The sequence below is a fragment of the Propithecus coquereli genome, unplaced genomic scaffold (genome assembly GCF_000956105.1).
Source record: "Propithecus coquereli isolate 6110/MARCELLA unplaced genomic scaffold, Pcoq_1.0 Scaffold111, whole genome shotgun sequence".
Lineage (NCBI taxonomy): Eukaryota > Metazoa > Chordata > Mammalia > Primates > Indriidae > Propithecus > Propithecus coquereli.
The window spans coordinates 4,646,031-4,661,655 of NW_012135081.1; the positions used below are offsets into that span (position 1 = coordinate 4,646,031).

Genomic DNA, 15,625 nt, shown 5'->3' on the forward strand with positions numbered 1-15,625 from the left:
CTGGCTTCGTGGTTGCTTTTTCTACCAGGTCGGTGCTGGCTGAGGCCCCAATAAGCTTGTAAAAAAATATACAAATACCCCCTGGTTATCTCGTGCCAGAGTGAACACCCCCAGATAAGCCAGACCCAGTGAAATTAAAATTAAAAAAAAAACAACCTTGGGTGTAATTGCTGGTTTGGGTTGCAGCACTTAATTCTGTTTATTCTCGACTCACCGATGTGCATACTTAACAGAGAGATATTGATATTAAAGGGCAGGGGGGAATTAATTTTACTTTTATAGCCATCTATTAAGAGCAGAAGATGATCTAAGTCTCCTTTAAAGGGACCCAAAAAGGGAGGGAGGGAAAGTGAAAGAAGTGGAGGGGGAAGGGAAAAATATGACTAAAGACGAACAAAGATCTTTGCCTGAAGAAACAATGTAACACTAGACAGAACTATAAAGTCTGGGAATGTAAGAAAGCAGGACTCTGTCAGCTTCCCCCGTTTGGAATCCTGTCCCCTGCACTTCCTGCTGAAATCCTGACCCTGACTACACAGTGGTATTCCAGGAAGAATTCATGCAATTATTTGGATAATTGTAGGGGGACAGAGAGAAAGCATTTCTCTTTTATTGTCTGACCCTCTCTGGTGTCTGTGTAGAGGATGAGGAGGAGGGGCTGGCGGTGTATGGGATATAGAGGAAAAGGAGATGGTAGGGTCTTACAATATCACCCTAAAACCTACAAAATGGCTACTTTTAAATCAAGGAAGCCCCAGGCAGGAGCTTACAGATTTTGGAACATATGCAAGAAGGCACAAGAATACAATTTGAATGTCTCTGATCCAGTTTCACTTTCCAGGATATTTGCTTGGTTTAACTTTGTCTGCATAGACCTGCCTCCTCTAATATTGTAATCATTAGAAGTAAGTGGATAATTATAGGGGTGTCAATAATATTATTTTATAGCCACACAAGATATGATTAGAGTTAATGTTGGAGGCTCTGCTGGAGCTTTGGGAGGCAGCAAGAGACAAGGTAGAGAGGCCGGGATAGTTTTTCTCTTTTCTATTTTTACATGTGTGTGAATCTCCAGAAATCCCTAATTCTCTAAATTCCCTCCCCAGATGTCTTAAGGGAAATCTCTGGGATTTTAAGGGCTGAAAGTCCAGAGAAGGGCAAACAACAATTTGGTACCTGAACTCTGCCCTGGTTAGACTCAGGAACAGTGGGCTCTGTTCTCCCCATGCCCCTACAGTCTAAGGCTTTTTCTAAGGCTCTCAAATCCAAGGCCACTAGACTTTGCAGGTGAAGCCAGTGAGAGGAAGACAGGGTCTTATCAGAACCAAGTTCATTATCATCCCCAAGTGGGCACTGGGCCCAAAGTGAAGCCCCTTTTGATCCCAAACTGGCACTTCCTTGGAGTGTCCTCCCCCAGGGGCACTTGGGTGGGAGCAAAAGCCAGGCTGGGGCTAGGAGGTCCATTTGAAGTGGGTATGAAGGGAGGATTGAAAATATTGTTTCTTGTTTTGGGGATTTAAGAGACCAGAAGGCTGTGAAAGAGAAAGAGAAAGAGATTGCGGTAGAGGCAGTGCCAAAGAGCAGGGCAAGAGAGAATTGAGGGAAAGTATGAAATCAGCAGTCAAAAGTAAAAGGAATGAGTGGAAGAAAAGGAGGAGGAAGAAGGGAAAGAGATAACAAAGAAAGGAAAGAAATAAAAAGGAAAAGGTAGAAAAAAGGGAAGAAAAAGGAGGAAAATGAAAATAAGAGAGAGAGAGTGAAAGAGAAAGAGAGGAGAGAGGGAGGCAGAAGCAAGGGTCGGCGTTTGCTCTCGCTGGGCCCGCCGCCTGCAGCAGTCTGGGTGGGCGGGGGCGCCATGACAAAGTGAAGGTCAAGTTAGCATCGTACCTTATAAGGAAGGCGTCGGTCCTCCATTTCAGCCTTTCTCTCCACCAGGACGTGGCCGTGGCATTTCTGGTCTTGTAAACACCGGACTCTTTGGGGCCTTAAAAAAATAAAGACCCCCCTCCTTCCTTTATTGAGGGTAGGCTCTGCCGGCCTGGAAAGCGGCAGACGCGGAAATCAACTAATGAAGACTCCGGAAAACTTTTCTCTCCTTTTCTCTCTCTGGCTCCGCTCCCCGCCAGCTGGGGCACCCTCCCTCCCTCCTTCCTCCCCGCCTCCCGCCCCCCCCGCCTCTTTTTTTTCTCTGTATCTCCCGGTCTTCCGTATCTCTCTCCACTGTCGGTAACTCTGGGCTCCCTGTCTCCACTCCCCTTCTCCCCTACTGCAGACTTCTAAATCCGTTCCATTCCACTGCGAAGCGGAGCAGGACGTTAAGAATTGGAGAGAAAATTAAACGTCATAAAGAAAAGTTCATTTACAGCTTAAATGTCTGAATTTACGGTTTCCTTCAGAATACAAGGCGGTAAGGAGAAGTGAGGCAGCAGCGGCGGGGAGGGCTGGTGCGGTAGAATCAAGGGGACTTGATTTTATTTATTTCTCAGATCCAGAGGGGGGAAGAAAGGGGGAGAAGCAGGAAAGAGAGAGAAGCGTTTTAACGCGGCAGCTCCAAAGAAGGAGGCTGCAGCTGGTGGGATTGGGAGCAAAGCGCGACTGCACAGGGACCCGGCATGGCCGCAGCGATCCCCCGAGCGCTGAGCCGGCTCAGCGGAGGCCTTGGGTGCGGAAAGAACAAGTATCTTCGATATTTGTGGGTGTAGGGGAGGAGGGGGGCAAGGACGGAGGGAGGCAGGGAGACACCGAGAGTAAGGCGGCGCCGCAGCGGGCCAGCGAGACAGAAAGTGAGCTCCGGAGAGGCGGCGGCGGCAACAGCTGCTGCCCCGGTGGTGGGCAGTCGGCTCAGCTTGAAGGCGCTGGGAGGAAGAAGCCTGAACTGGGATCCTTGATCCTTTTCCTCCAGTGTAGCACTGGGGGTGGAGGGGGGGGAGAGGGAGAGAGAGAGAATTAATATGAATATGAATTGGTGTGGGGATATCTGCGGGAAAACTCACCTTTTTCCTAGACCTCACAGCTTGTTTTCGCCTTTGCTCTTCTGGGCTAAAGGAGCCGTTTAAGGGCCTAATCACTGCTTTTGAAATTGGAATTCTAATGGCAAGGGAAGGGAGGGGTACACTGAAAGCTATGGTGGAGAATTCCGGTTAAATCTGGTGCTCCAAAAGCACTTAATTGTTGCCATATCCACCCTCCCCAAATGGAAAACCGGCCTCTGGGATCAGCCCCCTCCCACTTCACCTACCTGGTCTAGAGCACCTCAGGGTATTAGGGACCTGAAATAGAGCCTGGGGGTTAGTGGGGGGAGCAGCCAGGAGTACAGAGATGGTTAGTGGAGCTCCCAGGCCTTAGTGCCTGCTGCCCTCCTACCCTGTGTTCTGATAATGAAAAACAAAGGGGGAGGGTTTATTTCTGGCTGTGGTACAGTATCCTGGCTTTCAAAGAGGCTTCTGACCCCAACATCAAAGGTGATAAGCGTCTCTCCCAGAGACACTTAACCTGGGCAAAGTGCCACTTATGTCACAAAGTGCCTGGGCTCAAGGGGCTGAGGGAGTAGCCAGGGTGGGGACATTTGTTGCCAGGAAGCCCCAGGGAGGGAATGGCAGGCCCTTTGGCAGCGGATAAAGAGCAGGCCCTTTTGGATGTCCCCCCAGCCTGGGAAGGGGAGCCCCAGGAAGTGAGGCGGTTATGAGCTGGGACGTTTTCCCTCAGTGTGGGAAAGATACAGATAGCCAGATCTCACCCTGCAAAAATGCGCTTCATGTCTGTGACATAAAATCGGCAGGCGCTTTGGAGATTTAGGGACTTGCAGAGAGTGGGGCAGGTCCTGGCACCCTGGTGGAGGCAGAGGCTGAGGTGTGATTCAGAGTGGGTTGGGGAATCTGAGGAGTAAGGCTGGGAAGGTATCACCCAAAACCATTTCCTCAGAGAAGCCAAGTACACACAATGGGCTCCAATATTGAAAAACACCAGATGATCTGCTTCGAAGGGACATAAACAGGCCAAGCGGATGCAGGTTAATAAAACCCGAAAAAGCCCAGACAGGAACACTTAAAATGCCCGAGAAACAAAGCACACCATGACAAATTCTCACCCAACACACAAGCACACGCACTGGAATGTTCCCAGACACAGAGAGAAAGAGACTTCCCTACCTTGGACCTCTACCCATGGACACTCAGGCATACCTGCCCAGCTCCAAGAGCACACACAAATTTGTGCACTCTCCTAAACTGACCTAAAGAAACCCCTGGGGGTCAGAGGGCAGGCATCGGCTGCATGCACACCCCGCAGAGCCAGCCCAAGTCTCCTGAGCCTCGCTAATGCACGATCCATACTGAGAGATAAAAGTCTAGACAATAGACGGCTGTTTATGACAACGAGTCTCTCCAAGTTTGGGGCCAGGCGATAAATCTCTGGAAAATCTTCCTGTAACTCATCTTCTGGCTATAGTGATGAGAGAACCACAGAGACCACAGAGAGGAAAGCAGCAAAATGGGGGAGACTTTTAAATCATGAGCAGAAGGCACTGTCCCTGCTGGGGTGAGCAGGCAAACCACCACCCTCACCCCACCCAGTGAGTCCACACGGTGGGAGCTTTCGGATCAAGCTTCAGAGTACAGGCGAGTCAGGGCGCTCAACATCCTGCCTAGCTTCCATCCGCATGGCAAGTGCAGGCAGAAGGCAGGGCCTGGAGGCTGGAACAGACCCACAGACCACTCTTGCTGGGGGCAAAGGGTCTTTTTTGTTGGAGACCAGAATCTTCTTGCTCTGTCACCTGAATTTTTTCTCCTGGCTCTTGCCCCCCATGTCTGTCTGTCTCTCTCTCTCTCTTTCTCCTTTTCCTTTTCGGATTGATGGGCTGTTCCCTTTTGCATTTTCGACCCAGGCGTCTGATTACAAGTAAAGAGCCACTGAAGTTGATCTCATAAAAATGCCGTCAGTTCACTTTGATCAGCGCAGACCGGGTCTGAGCCTAAAGTAGGCGCTAAAGCTGAGGAATGGGGGCTCCAGCCAACCAGGCCTCCACTGTGCAGCCAGGCGGGAGACCCGGGTGGCCCAGAAGAGCAATCCCACCCAGAAAAGGTATTTTCTGGGCTGCCGCAACTGGCTCTGGAAACTAAGGCCCAATACCAGCGGCTCCATTTCCAGACCGCTTTTAAGACTTTTCCTTCGTTTTGGAGCATTTGGTGAGGGGGCCAGTGAAACGGGCTCGTAAAATCGGGCTTTTATGGGGAGAGATAGGTTGTGTTGCTAGCCTCCTGGGACTCACCGAGGAGGAAGCTGGGTGGGGCTGCGGGGGTGCAGGAGCCACTCTTCTCCCTCTCCCCTACCTGGTCCATTGGTCTGAGGAACCTCTGATCAGATCCACCAACTTAGGTGGTCTGACTTGGGGCCTCTGGCTTGGAGTGATGGCTAAGTCTGAGGAGAGGTGGAAGCCATGAACCAGCAGTCCCACACCCTTCTCTTTCCCTGGCTGGCGGTGGGAGGAGGGTGTCCCAGGTACAAGACAAACCGCTAGCCTGAAGAAAGCGCACGAAAGGGATTATTAAATGTAGATATTGCTGTAAGGGAAGGAAATGTGCCCAAGAAAGTGCAAGCTGATTTCTAATGAACGTTCCTTCTTGCCGGCTCAGCCTGGAGACAACTGAGGGTGTCCATGCATGGGACTCCCTCCACTTATCTTTTTATTGACTCCACAAGGGGCTGAATTTACAATCCAAGCCCACTGGAGCTCTTACGGGTCCCTTTTTCTCTCCTCAGGGTTTTTCTCCCTGCTCATGTTTCTGTGGGGTGGTCCCCTATCTCTACCATGATCAGCTCTCTAGAATCCAGAGCAGCAGGAGGAGGTAGACAAGCAGCAAGGTGGCCCCAGCACTGTGTGCATTTGTGAGGGGCGGGGCTGCTCTAGGAGCCACCCAGGCCAGAATTCAGGAGATGCTGCCCGCTTCCGAAGCTGTCCCTGTTGTCCATATGTGGGAGAGAAGGGTGCTGGAGTCTGTCGTGGCCCCTGTCAGACTACCGCGGAAGCTGCCCAGACTGCAGCCGTCTGCTAGTGGCCAGGCTGGCTGGCGGTGCTGAGGCCACCAAGAGCCAGTGGGGAGGGCAGGATGACCCTGCTGCGGAGGATTTCAGGTGAAGGCTGGGGACTCCAGGCAGATGGAGGGGCCACAGGCTCCCAAGAAGCCAGGTAAAAAACAAGTACCCTGGAGCAGGGCTTGACAGGAGACGTTGGGGGCCAGAGATGGGGTCCATGTCAGGGAGACACTGATGTCCTGGCCAGAAGCTACAGACTGAGAAGGTGCAGCCTGAGGCCAGCAGCCCAGCAGATGCTTCCCGGTGGCCTGGACCCAGGGCTGGGCAAGAAGGCCATTACCTCACACCATGGGCATTTTTGCCAGTCTACTTCTAGCTGATCTTAGCCACCAGGGCCTTTTCTCCTTGACCCCAGCAGCAACCATCAGTTGCCGGGATTTTTTTTTAAGTTGTTGAAAAATTAAAAGCAGATCAACACTAGAGAACATTTTAAACTTCACGCTTTACTTTTAGGGCGAATAATACTACTTTCCACAAGTCTCTGTTGGGAGACCTGAGTTTCCTAGATACCAACTCCTTGACATTCTTTTTTGCTATTCTTTTTTGTCGCAAGGAAATAGGGCCGCCAGCAGCTCCTTGCAGCCGCCTGGCTTACTTTTATGGTGGCCCCAGAATAAACTTTGGTGGTCAAATTCAAGTGCTCAGACCCACAGCTGTCTCCTCACAGGAAGCAGCCCCCCGCCCCAGCCCTGGCTGTGCAGACTATACCTTGGGGGATTGGGCCCCATATCACCCTGAAGGCCAGGAGGGGGAAGGAAGCAGAGCCCTGGGGGGAAAGTGGGGAAAGTGGGAGCTGAGACTCTGAGCCCTCATCCACATCTCTGCAAGGGATAGGGGTACCTCTCATCTCCCTCTTGCTAGTTCCTATCACTGTTTGGGGAGGATTTTGCCTCCAATAAACTAGAGTTTAATGAGGTCAGCACAAACCCCATAAAAGCCACAGTACATAGTTCCCCACCATTATAATTAAAAATGCTGGCCCCAGCTCCCCCTATAAAAAAGGATAGAGGAAAGAAGCAACGAAACAGATTTTTCTTTTTGTGATCCCGACAGAGAAATCCCACACTTTAGCAAAGCCCCAGTCTAGTTCCTCTTTGACTCAGTTAAGATCTGACTAGGACTAAAGAAGCAGTGAGTGGATAGAGGGGTTCCTGAGGCCTATCCTGGAATATTCCAGAGCTCCTCCAAGAATGAGACCCACGTTTGAGGCAGACCCCACCCAGGTGTAATTCTAAAGGCTGAGCAAGTTTGGGAAGGCAAGAATGTTGAGGAGGAATAGATATTGGGGGTTATAGTTAGAGATGAGGTACAATTTTTTGTCTTCCTTATCTGGTCAGGGAGCCTCAGCATCTCATCATGTTTCATCAAGAAAAATCAAATCTAAAGGTTTTTTAAGTGAAAATCAATTTTAACCAAAAATTATGGGTGTAAAGAAGGTTCGGGCTATTTTTGGCTTTCTCTGAGTGTACAGTGGGCTGAGTCCCTGGGGGCTTTACTTCTTTCCCTCCTTCCCAAACAAGTCATGTCCTGGCGGCTCCTCCTTGGATCTAAGGCTGCTTTCTGCTCATGCTGGTTACTCTGGTCCCTTGGACTCAGTTCAGAACCTTTCAATAAAGTGATTTTCAGCTTCCTAGATGTGTCCTGTGTGCCCAGAGGGATGGAAGACAAGGGAGGGCAGAATCACTGAGTCTACCCCTTGGGCCACAGCCATCCAGGAGGCTGACAGGCTCTGAGGAGGGCAGGGCAGGACTGAGAAACAGGAGGGAGGCACTAAGGTCTGTCTGAAGTCCCAGGGAGAGGGGCTGGGGGCTTTGACTAGGGAGTGGCCCCTGCCCCTGCCCTGCCCACCCCAGGGTCCACAGCTCCCTTCCACCGTCCTGCTGGTTTATACTGGAGATGCATACCTGGACCAATAGCCCACACCACACTCCCCCAAATCATTCAAGGATAGGAACCCTAAACCCAGTCCCCCTCATCATATCCTCCTGAGCCCTGATAGTAGGCTTTTTTCCAGCCTACCAACAGAGGCTGAGCCCACAACCAAAAAAACCCTGACATAGAAGATACATGGCTCTCATTCTAATCCTTTTCTTTGGGGTTTGGGATTTGAAAATCCACAGTGGATGTAGCTTTCTTCGCATTGATTGACAATAAAGGCAGGCATGAAATATTCACCCAGGGCCACTCTCTCATACTAAATATTTAACACAACATTAGAGAAGGTTTTTCCCAGACTTCGCCAGGCACCGGCTGGGCGGCTGGCGCACTGCTCACCACTCGTTTATGACTAATCGGAGTCCCTAGCCAGCGGCAGCACAGCAAGCCAGACAAAGTTGGGACACTGGCTTGCAGCTGGGCTGCCTCACCTTTGGGAAACTTCAGATACTCTTCCGGGGAGTCTCTCTAAAGACTCCAAAAAGGGAGTCTTGTCACCTAGCTCTGGCCAGGAAAAGAGTCGACTTCTTCAAACTCTTGTAAACAGGCACTGACTCTGCGGATTGGAGGGGTAAGAGTCCCTGAGACTTGGTGGGGGCGGTAAGGATTCACTTCTCTTGAGGAAATCAGGCAGTGGGGAAAGAAATCCTCACTCCCATCTGTCTGGTGCTGATCGCAGGGAGGAGGCAAGACCCCCACACTTGAAAGCCCTCCTCCTTCCCCCAATCCTGGGGGAAAAAAGAGCAGCAGCTAGAAAAAAATACAATTACCCCCTCCCAGCCACCACCCTCGCCCATCCCACCGCCCACCCCACCCCAACCCTCTCTCTCCTCCTTTGCTCGTGCTGTGGAATGGAGAGGAGGGGAGTGACGGGAGAAAAACGAATACAAATCTGCAATTGATTTTCATAATGTTTCTGCGGTGTTTGCAAACCAATCGCCTGAACGTCCCCGATCTTACCTAAGAGAGAACCCCTCCTACGTCTGCGAAGTGCTCCGAACTGATATATGACAATATCTACTTTGGATCACGTGCTCGGGGAGAGAGACTAAGACGGATAACGCGTCATCTCGCCTTCCCAAATTTTCCCCCCTCGCTAGACCGGGTCCAAAACCTTCATCCGGAGCCGGCAGGAGAGGAGAACGATGTTTAACTCGGTCAACCTGGGCAACTTCTGCTCGCCGTCGCGCAAGGAGAGGGGCGCTGATTTTGGCGAGCGAGGGAGCTGCGCCTCCAACCTCTATCTGCCCAGTTGCACTTACTACATGCCCGAGTTCTCCACGGTCTCCTCCTTCCTGCCCCAGGCCCCCTCTCGTCAGATCTCCTATCCCTACTCGGCCCAAGTGCCCCCGGTCCGGGAGGTCTCCTACGGCCTGGAGCCATCCAGCAAGTGGCACCATCGGAACAGCTACTCCTCCTGCTATGCGGCGGCCGACGAGCTTATGCACCGGGAGTGCCTGCCTCCTTCCACCGTCACCGAGATCCTCATGAAAAACGAAGGCTCCTACGGCGGCCACCACCACCCCAGCGCCCCGCACGCAGCCCCCGCCGGCTTCTACTCGTCAGTCAACAAGAACAGCGTCCTGCCTCAAGCCTTCGACCGTTTCTTCGACAACGCCTACTGCGGTGGCGGCGACGCGCCCGCCGAGCCCCCCTGCTCCGGCAAGGGCGAGGCCAAGGGGGAGCCTGAGGCGCCCCCGGCCTCGGGACTAGCGTCCCGGGCTGAGGCGGGTGCCGAGGCCGAAGCTGAGGAGGAGAACACAAATCCAAGCTCGTCCGGTTCAGCCCACTCGGCGGCCAAGGAGCCGGCCAAAGGAGCCGCCCCCAGTAGGTAGCAGCGGCCGGGAACAGGCGGGCAGCGAGGGAGGGAGAGAGGGAGGGCGAGAGTAGGGGGGAGGCAAGGGGAGCGGGGACGGCCTCGTGTTTTGGGTCAGTCCGATTTTATGTGGAGTTTTATAAGCATTCAAAGGATTTTATTATAACCTACAAAGCCCTCTCTCCCAACGACTCGACTTTTTACGATGGAGAAGGGGTGGGGAGGGAGGGAAAAGGACTCTTTGGAAAAGCCGGGTGAACCCCCCCTCCCCCGTTATCTCTCTAGGTCTGTGAAATTTTTAAAAGCGCCACCATTGCGGGCGATATTAACTTTGATCGTGAACTTAGAGGAGCATTTAAGGAAGGATGGGGAGCTGGGCTGCCAGGGAGTGAGAGGGAGGGGAGGGGTGGAGGGGGAGAAAGGGGAGGGCGAGGGAAAGGCCGAGAGAGACCCAGAGAGGGGGAGAGGTGGGGGAGAGAAGCAATGGAGCAGAACCTGAGACCGGAGAAGCGAGCCAGGGCTGCTCTGATTCTTTTTAAAACTACTTTTGAAAATGCTCAAACTATGTGTTTGCGGGTCCTTGAGCAGAAACCCAAGCAACCCCGGGGTCAGGTGGACAGGGGAATAGGGAGAGGCGGCTCAGGGCTCCACTGCGCCCCAGGCGGGGGTCTCAGCGTTTCTCCTCGGTCCGCGGCCTTGTGCCGGCCTAGAACTGCAGCCGGGAAGGCGCTGCCCCGCCGGCGTCCCGGGGCGCCAGGGCCCCGGAAGCGACTCTCTGGTGTCTTGGTGCCTGTTCCTTGGCTTCCTCCCCGCCTCCCCACTGCGTTCGCCAGATCTCACTTCTTTGCGCCTGTTCTCCGCCGGTCCCCCAGATTTCTGGAGGAGGGGGTGGTGGGCTTTCAGAACCACTGGGAGGGCGGCTCGGAAAGGGGCAGAGGGCTGCAGGGGAGCAGGCAGGGCGCCCAAGGGGACGCCTATGGCCCCGGCGGGCTTTCCTTCTCTCCCAGACCCGGTCAGTCACCGCTCTCTCTTGAGGGGTGGGGGTAGGGGGTGCCGCGGGTCATGCGGTGGCCCCGGATTGGGACCAGCTAGATCCGGCAGGGGGTCGAGGCTTGCCCCAGCGCTGCGCCCGCGCGAGGAGAGCTGGCCCGCGCGGCGGGAGGGCTGCCTGGCGGTTAGACTGGGAGAAGGGCCGCTGGGGGCTCAGCGGGCTGGGGGTCGCCCGGGTCTCACGTGTCTCTCTCCCCCCTCTCCTCGCACTTGCCCCCTCCCCTCCCTCCAGACGCCCCCCGCACCCGCAAGAAGCGCTGCCCTTATTCGAAATTCCAGATCCGGGAACTGGAGCGAGAGTTTTTCTTCAACGTGTATATCAACAAAGAGAAGCGGCTGCAGCTGTCCCGAATGCTGAACCTGACAGACCGACAAGTGAAAATTTGGTTTCAGAACAGAAGAATGAAAGAAAAAAAACTGAGCAGAGACCGGCTGCAGTATTTCTCGGGAAATCCGCTGCTGTAACCGCAGACCCGGCCCTTTTGGGGAAGGGGGAAAGGGGGAAATTATTTTATTTTATTTTTATTTTTTATTTTCTAACTCGCCTTCTTTCCGCGGGTGGAAAACTGGACTGTGGCCAGGGCTGGCCCCCACTGCCATTGCTGGCACTTCTTTCCGGAACCTCCTTCGCCCTCGCCTGACTCTCACTGTGGGACAGGGACCGAGCCTGGAAAGGGATGAACGGAAGTGTCTGACTTACGGCGAGTGGACACCGTTGGCACCGAGGCCAAGACTCTTTATTTAAAAGAAAACACACCTCGGCGACAATGTCTTGCTGCTCAGATTGGGGGGGGGGGCGACAGTAGCGGGCGCCTGAGCCGAACACTCCTCAACTAAAAGCCTTCCCTTGCCCAAGTGAAAAGATCCGCTAAGGCACCATGTCTGTCAGCGGAAACCTCTCCGGCTCCCCGCCCCTACCCCACCTTGCCCCACTATTAGGGGGCAGCTAAATGTGATCCTGCCTTGCTGTGAAATTCCTGTACCTTCGACCTGGTGTTAGGTGTGCAAAGTCCGTGTCCTACCTCCGTCCTCGCCCAGGCCCCTCCCGAGCCTAGTTGTCCTCCCCGTGAATGTGTAGAGCCCTCCTTTGAAATTTCTTAACTGGTGCATTGAGGTTTCCTAACCTTTTTCCAAGCAGTGCCCCACTCCATGGATTTATAGCTATAGTCTATGCAGTTGTTACCTCCTTTTTTTATTTTTAAGGACAAAAGAAAAGATTGGGGTGGGTGGAGGCAGTAGGGAGATGGGATTGGGCACCTCCCCCATGCTGGGGCCTGGATTTTTGTAAATAAATTTCACAAGGGTTTCTTTCTACCCAGAGGGGATGGGGGGAGGATGCCTGGAATGAGTTTCGAATCACCCATCTCCATGTGCGTGAGTGCGTGTGTACATAGGCAATCCCCACCCTGCTTCCATCCCAGAGGGATTGCTGTGAATTTTTTTTTTGTTGGTGGCAAATAAAGATATTTCATTCTGTTCAATATTATGATTTTATTTGACCCTTTTATTAACCCCTCTCCTCTTAAAACCCTCCATTTTCCCAAGGCGGTGGAGGAGGAGGAGGCAGGCGGACAGAGCCCAGCCAGTGAAGACAGGCATGCAGAGGTGAGGTAGGCCTGTGCTGGCCGGCCTGGAGCTCCTCTGCACTGGCAGGGCCAAGAGTGTGGCGGTAGCTTCCTCCTGCTCTCAAGCTGAGAACATTCCACAGCTACTCTTAAGCTCTCCTTCCTCACGTGCAGCTCGAGCTGTGTCCAAATGCCCAGCAACGGCTTTCCGTTTAAGTACACGTTTGTTGTGGAGTTAATTGTAACCATCATCGAATTTAAATTTATAGGAATTTTTTTTGGCTGCACCGCCCTCCTGCCAGATGTCTCCGTCTGTCACAATTAAATGTGTAGGGTTGACGGTGGGACTTTAGTGGTTTTTTTCTCCATGAGAAGACTGTATTGGAATTTTTATATACAGTTTTTAAGGAGGGGAGAGGAAGAAACCAGCCCCCTCCTCCTTCTCTCCGAAGCCCCTGAGGGTGGGAAGGTGGGGCCTGGCCACTTCCCCTCTGGGCACAAATGGCCAGGCTCTGCCAGACACAACAAGACGCCTAGGCTGGGGCCACCCTGATGTTTATACATTGGGTGTCCCAAAGTAGAAAGCCCCAGAGATTTGTTTTGTAGGGGTTGGCATGGGGTGGGGCACTGGGGAAGGAGGTGACCTGTGGGGACAGTCGTCACACCCATCTATATTTGCTCCATTTTCTTCTGTGTAAAGATAATCATGGTCCTTTCTGTGATTTCAGTGAGGGTACTGGGTTGGTGTCTGTCCCAAATTCGCTATTTGGAGGCAGAGGTTTGGGACCAATTGTCTCATCTTTCCTCTCTCTTTCTGTTCTTGTCTTATTTAAGGAAGACTTTTTGTCTCTATGATTCTGTTGGATGAAAGGAAAAAGCATCATGACTATCAAATGAAGGTTCTGTCTTTTTTGGTGGCAGGGATCCCAGCAGTCTAGGGGTCTGAATCTCTAATTTTTAAATGTGGGTCTTGAGAGAAGATTTGCAAACTGGGGCATATATCCATCCCACAATTCCCCCCTGCGCCCACAAGCATTTGATTTTAATCAGTGTGCCTATGGGTGCAGGTGAGGAGTGCATTTGTATGCTTTTGCCTTAGTATGAGGAATAAACCTGACCACATGCACATCTAGAGCTTGTGTCTCGATCGTGTGTAACCACGGGCAGTGTTTAGTGAGTGTGGGCAGGAATACAACTGATAGTCCTCTGTGCGCTTGTGTGTGTGTGATACGTCTCTAGGTATGAAGTTAAGCCACTAGTCATGTTAGGGAGTATTAGCCTTCTGGCCATATTTCCTGTAAAAATAGGAAGGAGATAACTATATTTAAAAAGCTGTTTATAAAGCAAAATACTAACCTCCGAATGGCTCCTGATTTTGGAGAAAAATATTGAAAACCCAGAGCTACTACTTTCTCTGCAATGTGCAGCCCAGAAAAAGTCCTCAGCTCCAGAAGAGATTTCTGATAGATGAGAGGAGAGAGAGGATCATCATGAAAGAAAAACAAAGGCTTCTGTGACCTAGGCCCAAGAACCTGCCAGTCCTTGGTGACCATCTAAAAAGGGGAAAGAAAGGGGGTCCTTGGCCCCCCAAACAAACCCACTTTCAGATTCCTGGGATGTCCAACCCCCCTTGCAGGTCAGGGATACTCTGGACTCAACCTCTTGGGGTAATCCCCTCCAGCCACAGCACTGCCCAGGAACAAAAGATCCTCGTCTAGACGCTGCCATAAAGCGCCCCCCGTGCTTCTAAACCCAGTTTCATTTCGCCCTTAACGACCCAGTCTGGCCTGTATTAGAAAACGCTTCCGCCCGAAATAGTAAACAAACCTGCAGTGGAGGGTCTTGACTCTTCGAACACACCCCAGACCCCCACCTCATCACCCCCTTGCCCCACATTTTTCCTCTTTTCCTCCAGTCTTTTTCAGTTCCCAGCTCCACAACCCTCCCCCCGCCTCAGTAAATAAACCCGAGGCCGAGTTCAAAGTTTCCCGGAGCTAAGGAGGAATGTTGGTTGTAAAAATCCAAGTTTATAGCACACGTGGGAGTTTACAAGGGTATTAAGTGGTGTGGGCTGAGAGAGCACTCTGGGCCCCACCCCCTCCCATTATGGGCTTTGGGGGTACAGGGGGAATCAGGGGCACTTGAAAGGAGAGATCGGTTGGGGGACAGTCTTGGGATTGGGATTTCTTCTTCACTCAGACCCTTAGGTTGCTGGGCAATGGTGATGCCAGGGCCCCTTGGAAGAAGGCTCAAAACCCCCACCGAAAATATCTGAGAGAAAGTCCACAGGTTCTAGGTGCCCCAGATGGGGAGGTGGGGGACCCCTGTCTTGGGGGAAGTGAAAAAGGTGCAGACCAGGTGTTTGAATGATAAACAGAGTTAGGGGATACATGGAGCCACTTCTCAACTAGAGGGGGAGAAACTATCTTGGGCTAATTTCTCGAGTGGGCTTAAGGCAAAGAGGGCTTTTCTCACCAGGGCAAAGAACTTTGAACTTCAAGGGAGTCAAGGGCACCACCCCTTCCTTCTCCCCGCCCCTCTCAGGAATCTGTAGGGCAATTGTTTCTGGGCCAATATTCCCTGAAGGGGGCAGCCACTGGAGTTTTCTGGTGCCCCAGGGCTGGATAATGCTGTTTGCTAACTCCTCCCTGCACAGAGCCCGCCAGAACCTTGTGCACGCGACTACACTCTTTATTATTCATATAAACCTTTGGAAAAGGCAACGCCCGGGAAGTTTTTATAACTTTGCTTGGCATAAAAATTTTACAAGATTCCCCCTCCCTTTAAAAAAAAAAAAACTTAAAGTTTTGGTCTTGCCATAGGATGAAATCTCAGGTCTTTGGGAGGGAGGAAAGGGGCTCCTGGGTATGAGGTTGAGAGGGAGTGTTTAGAGCTGCCTCTTTTTGCCTAAGGCAAAAAGGTTTGATGGTCTGGGTCTATCCTTCTCGAGGCCCACCTTTGACCCAGCTTTGGGGGCTGCCAGCCAACAGAGGCTCCAGGCCTCCCAGACAGTCCTGTCTAATCTGCTCTTGAGACACACCTATACAGACCCCCAAAGTTTAGACAATGTCAGCATGATAAGACCTTCCCCCATCACACTTGGTCTCCTGTAAGCACTGTTTCTCTCTCTCTCCACACACACACACACACACACACACACACACATACA

At 52.3% G+C, this 15,625-nt stretch overlaps 1 protein-coding gene across 2 annotated transcripts; it reads left to right on the forward strand.

Moving 5' to 3' along the window:
* Positions 1 to 9,056: 9,056 nt before the first annotated feature.
* On the forward strand, positions 9,057 to 12,372 carry HOXC11 (homeobox C11). 2 transcript variants are annotated; one of them, XM_012651396.1, is made up of 2 exons: positions 9,057 to 9,852; positions 11,124 to 12,372. In XM_012651396.1, the coding sequence occupies exons 1-2, from the start codon at positions 9,171 to 9,173 to the stop codon at positions 11,354 to 11,356; spliced, it is 915 nt and encodes a 304-aa protein (XP_012506850.1). In that variant the 5' UTR covers positions 9,057 to 9,170; the 3' UTR covers positions 11,357 to 12,372. The 2 variants fall into 2 exon arrangements, with proteins under 2 accessions (XP_012506850.1, XP_012506845.1); XM_012651391.1 differs by having other exon boundaries at positions 9,064 to 9,856; positions 11,124 to 12,178.
* The last annotated feature ends 3,253 nt before the right edge of the window (positions 12,373 to 15,625 follow it).

What these genes read in the sequence shown, in the direction of transcription:
- HOXC11 (XM_012651391.1), top strand. Translation starts at nt 9,171, where the DNA reads ATGTTTAACTCGGTCAACCTGGGCAACTTCTGCTCGCCGTCGCGCAAG. An exon ending in AAAGGAGCCGCCCCCAGTAG is followed by an intron (nt 9,857 to 11,123) that starts GTAGCAGCGGCC and finishes CCCTCCCTCCAG; the next exon opens with ACGCCCCCCGCACCCGCAAG.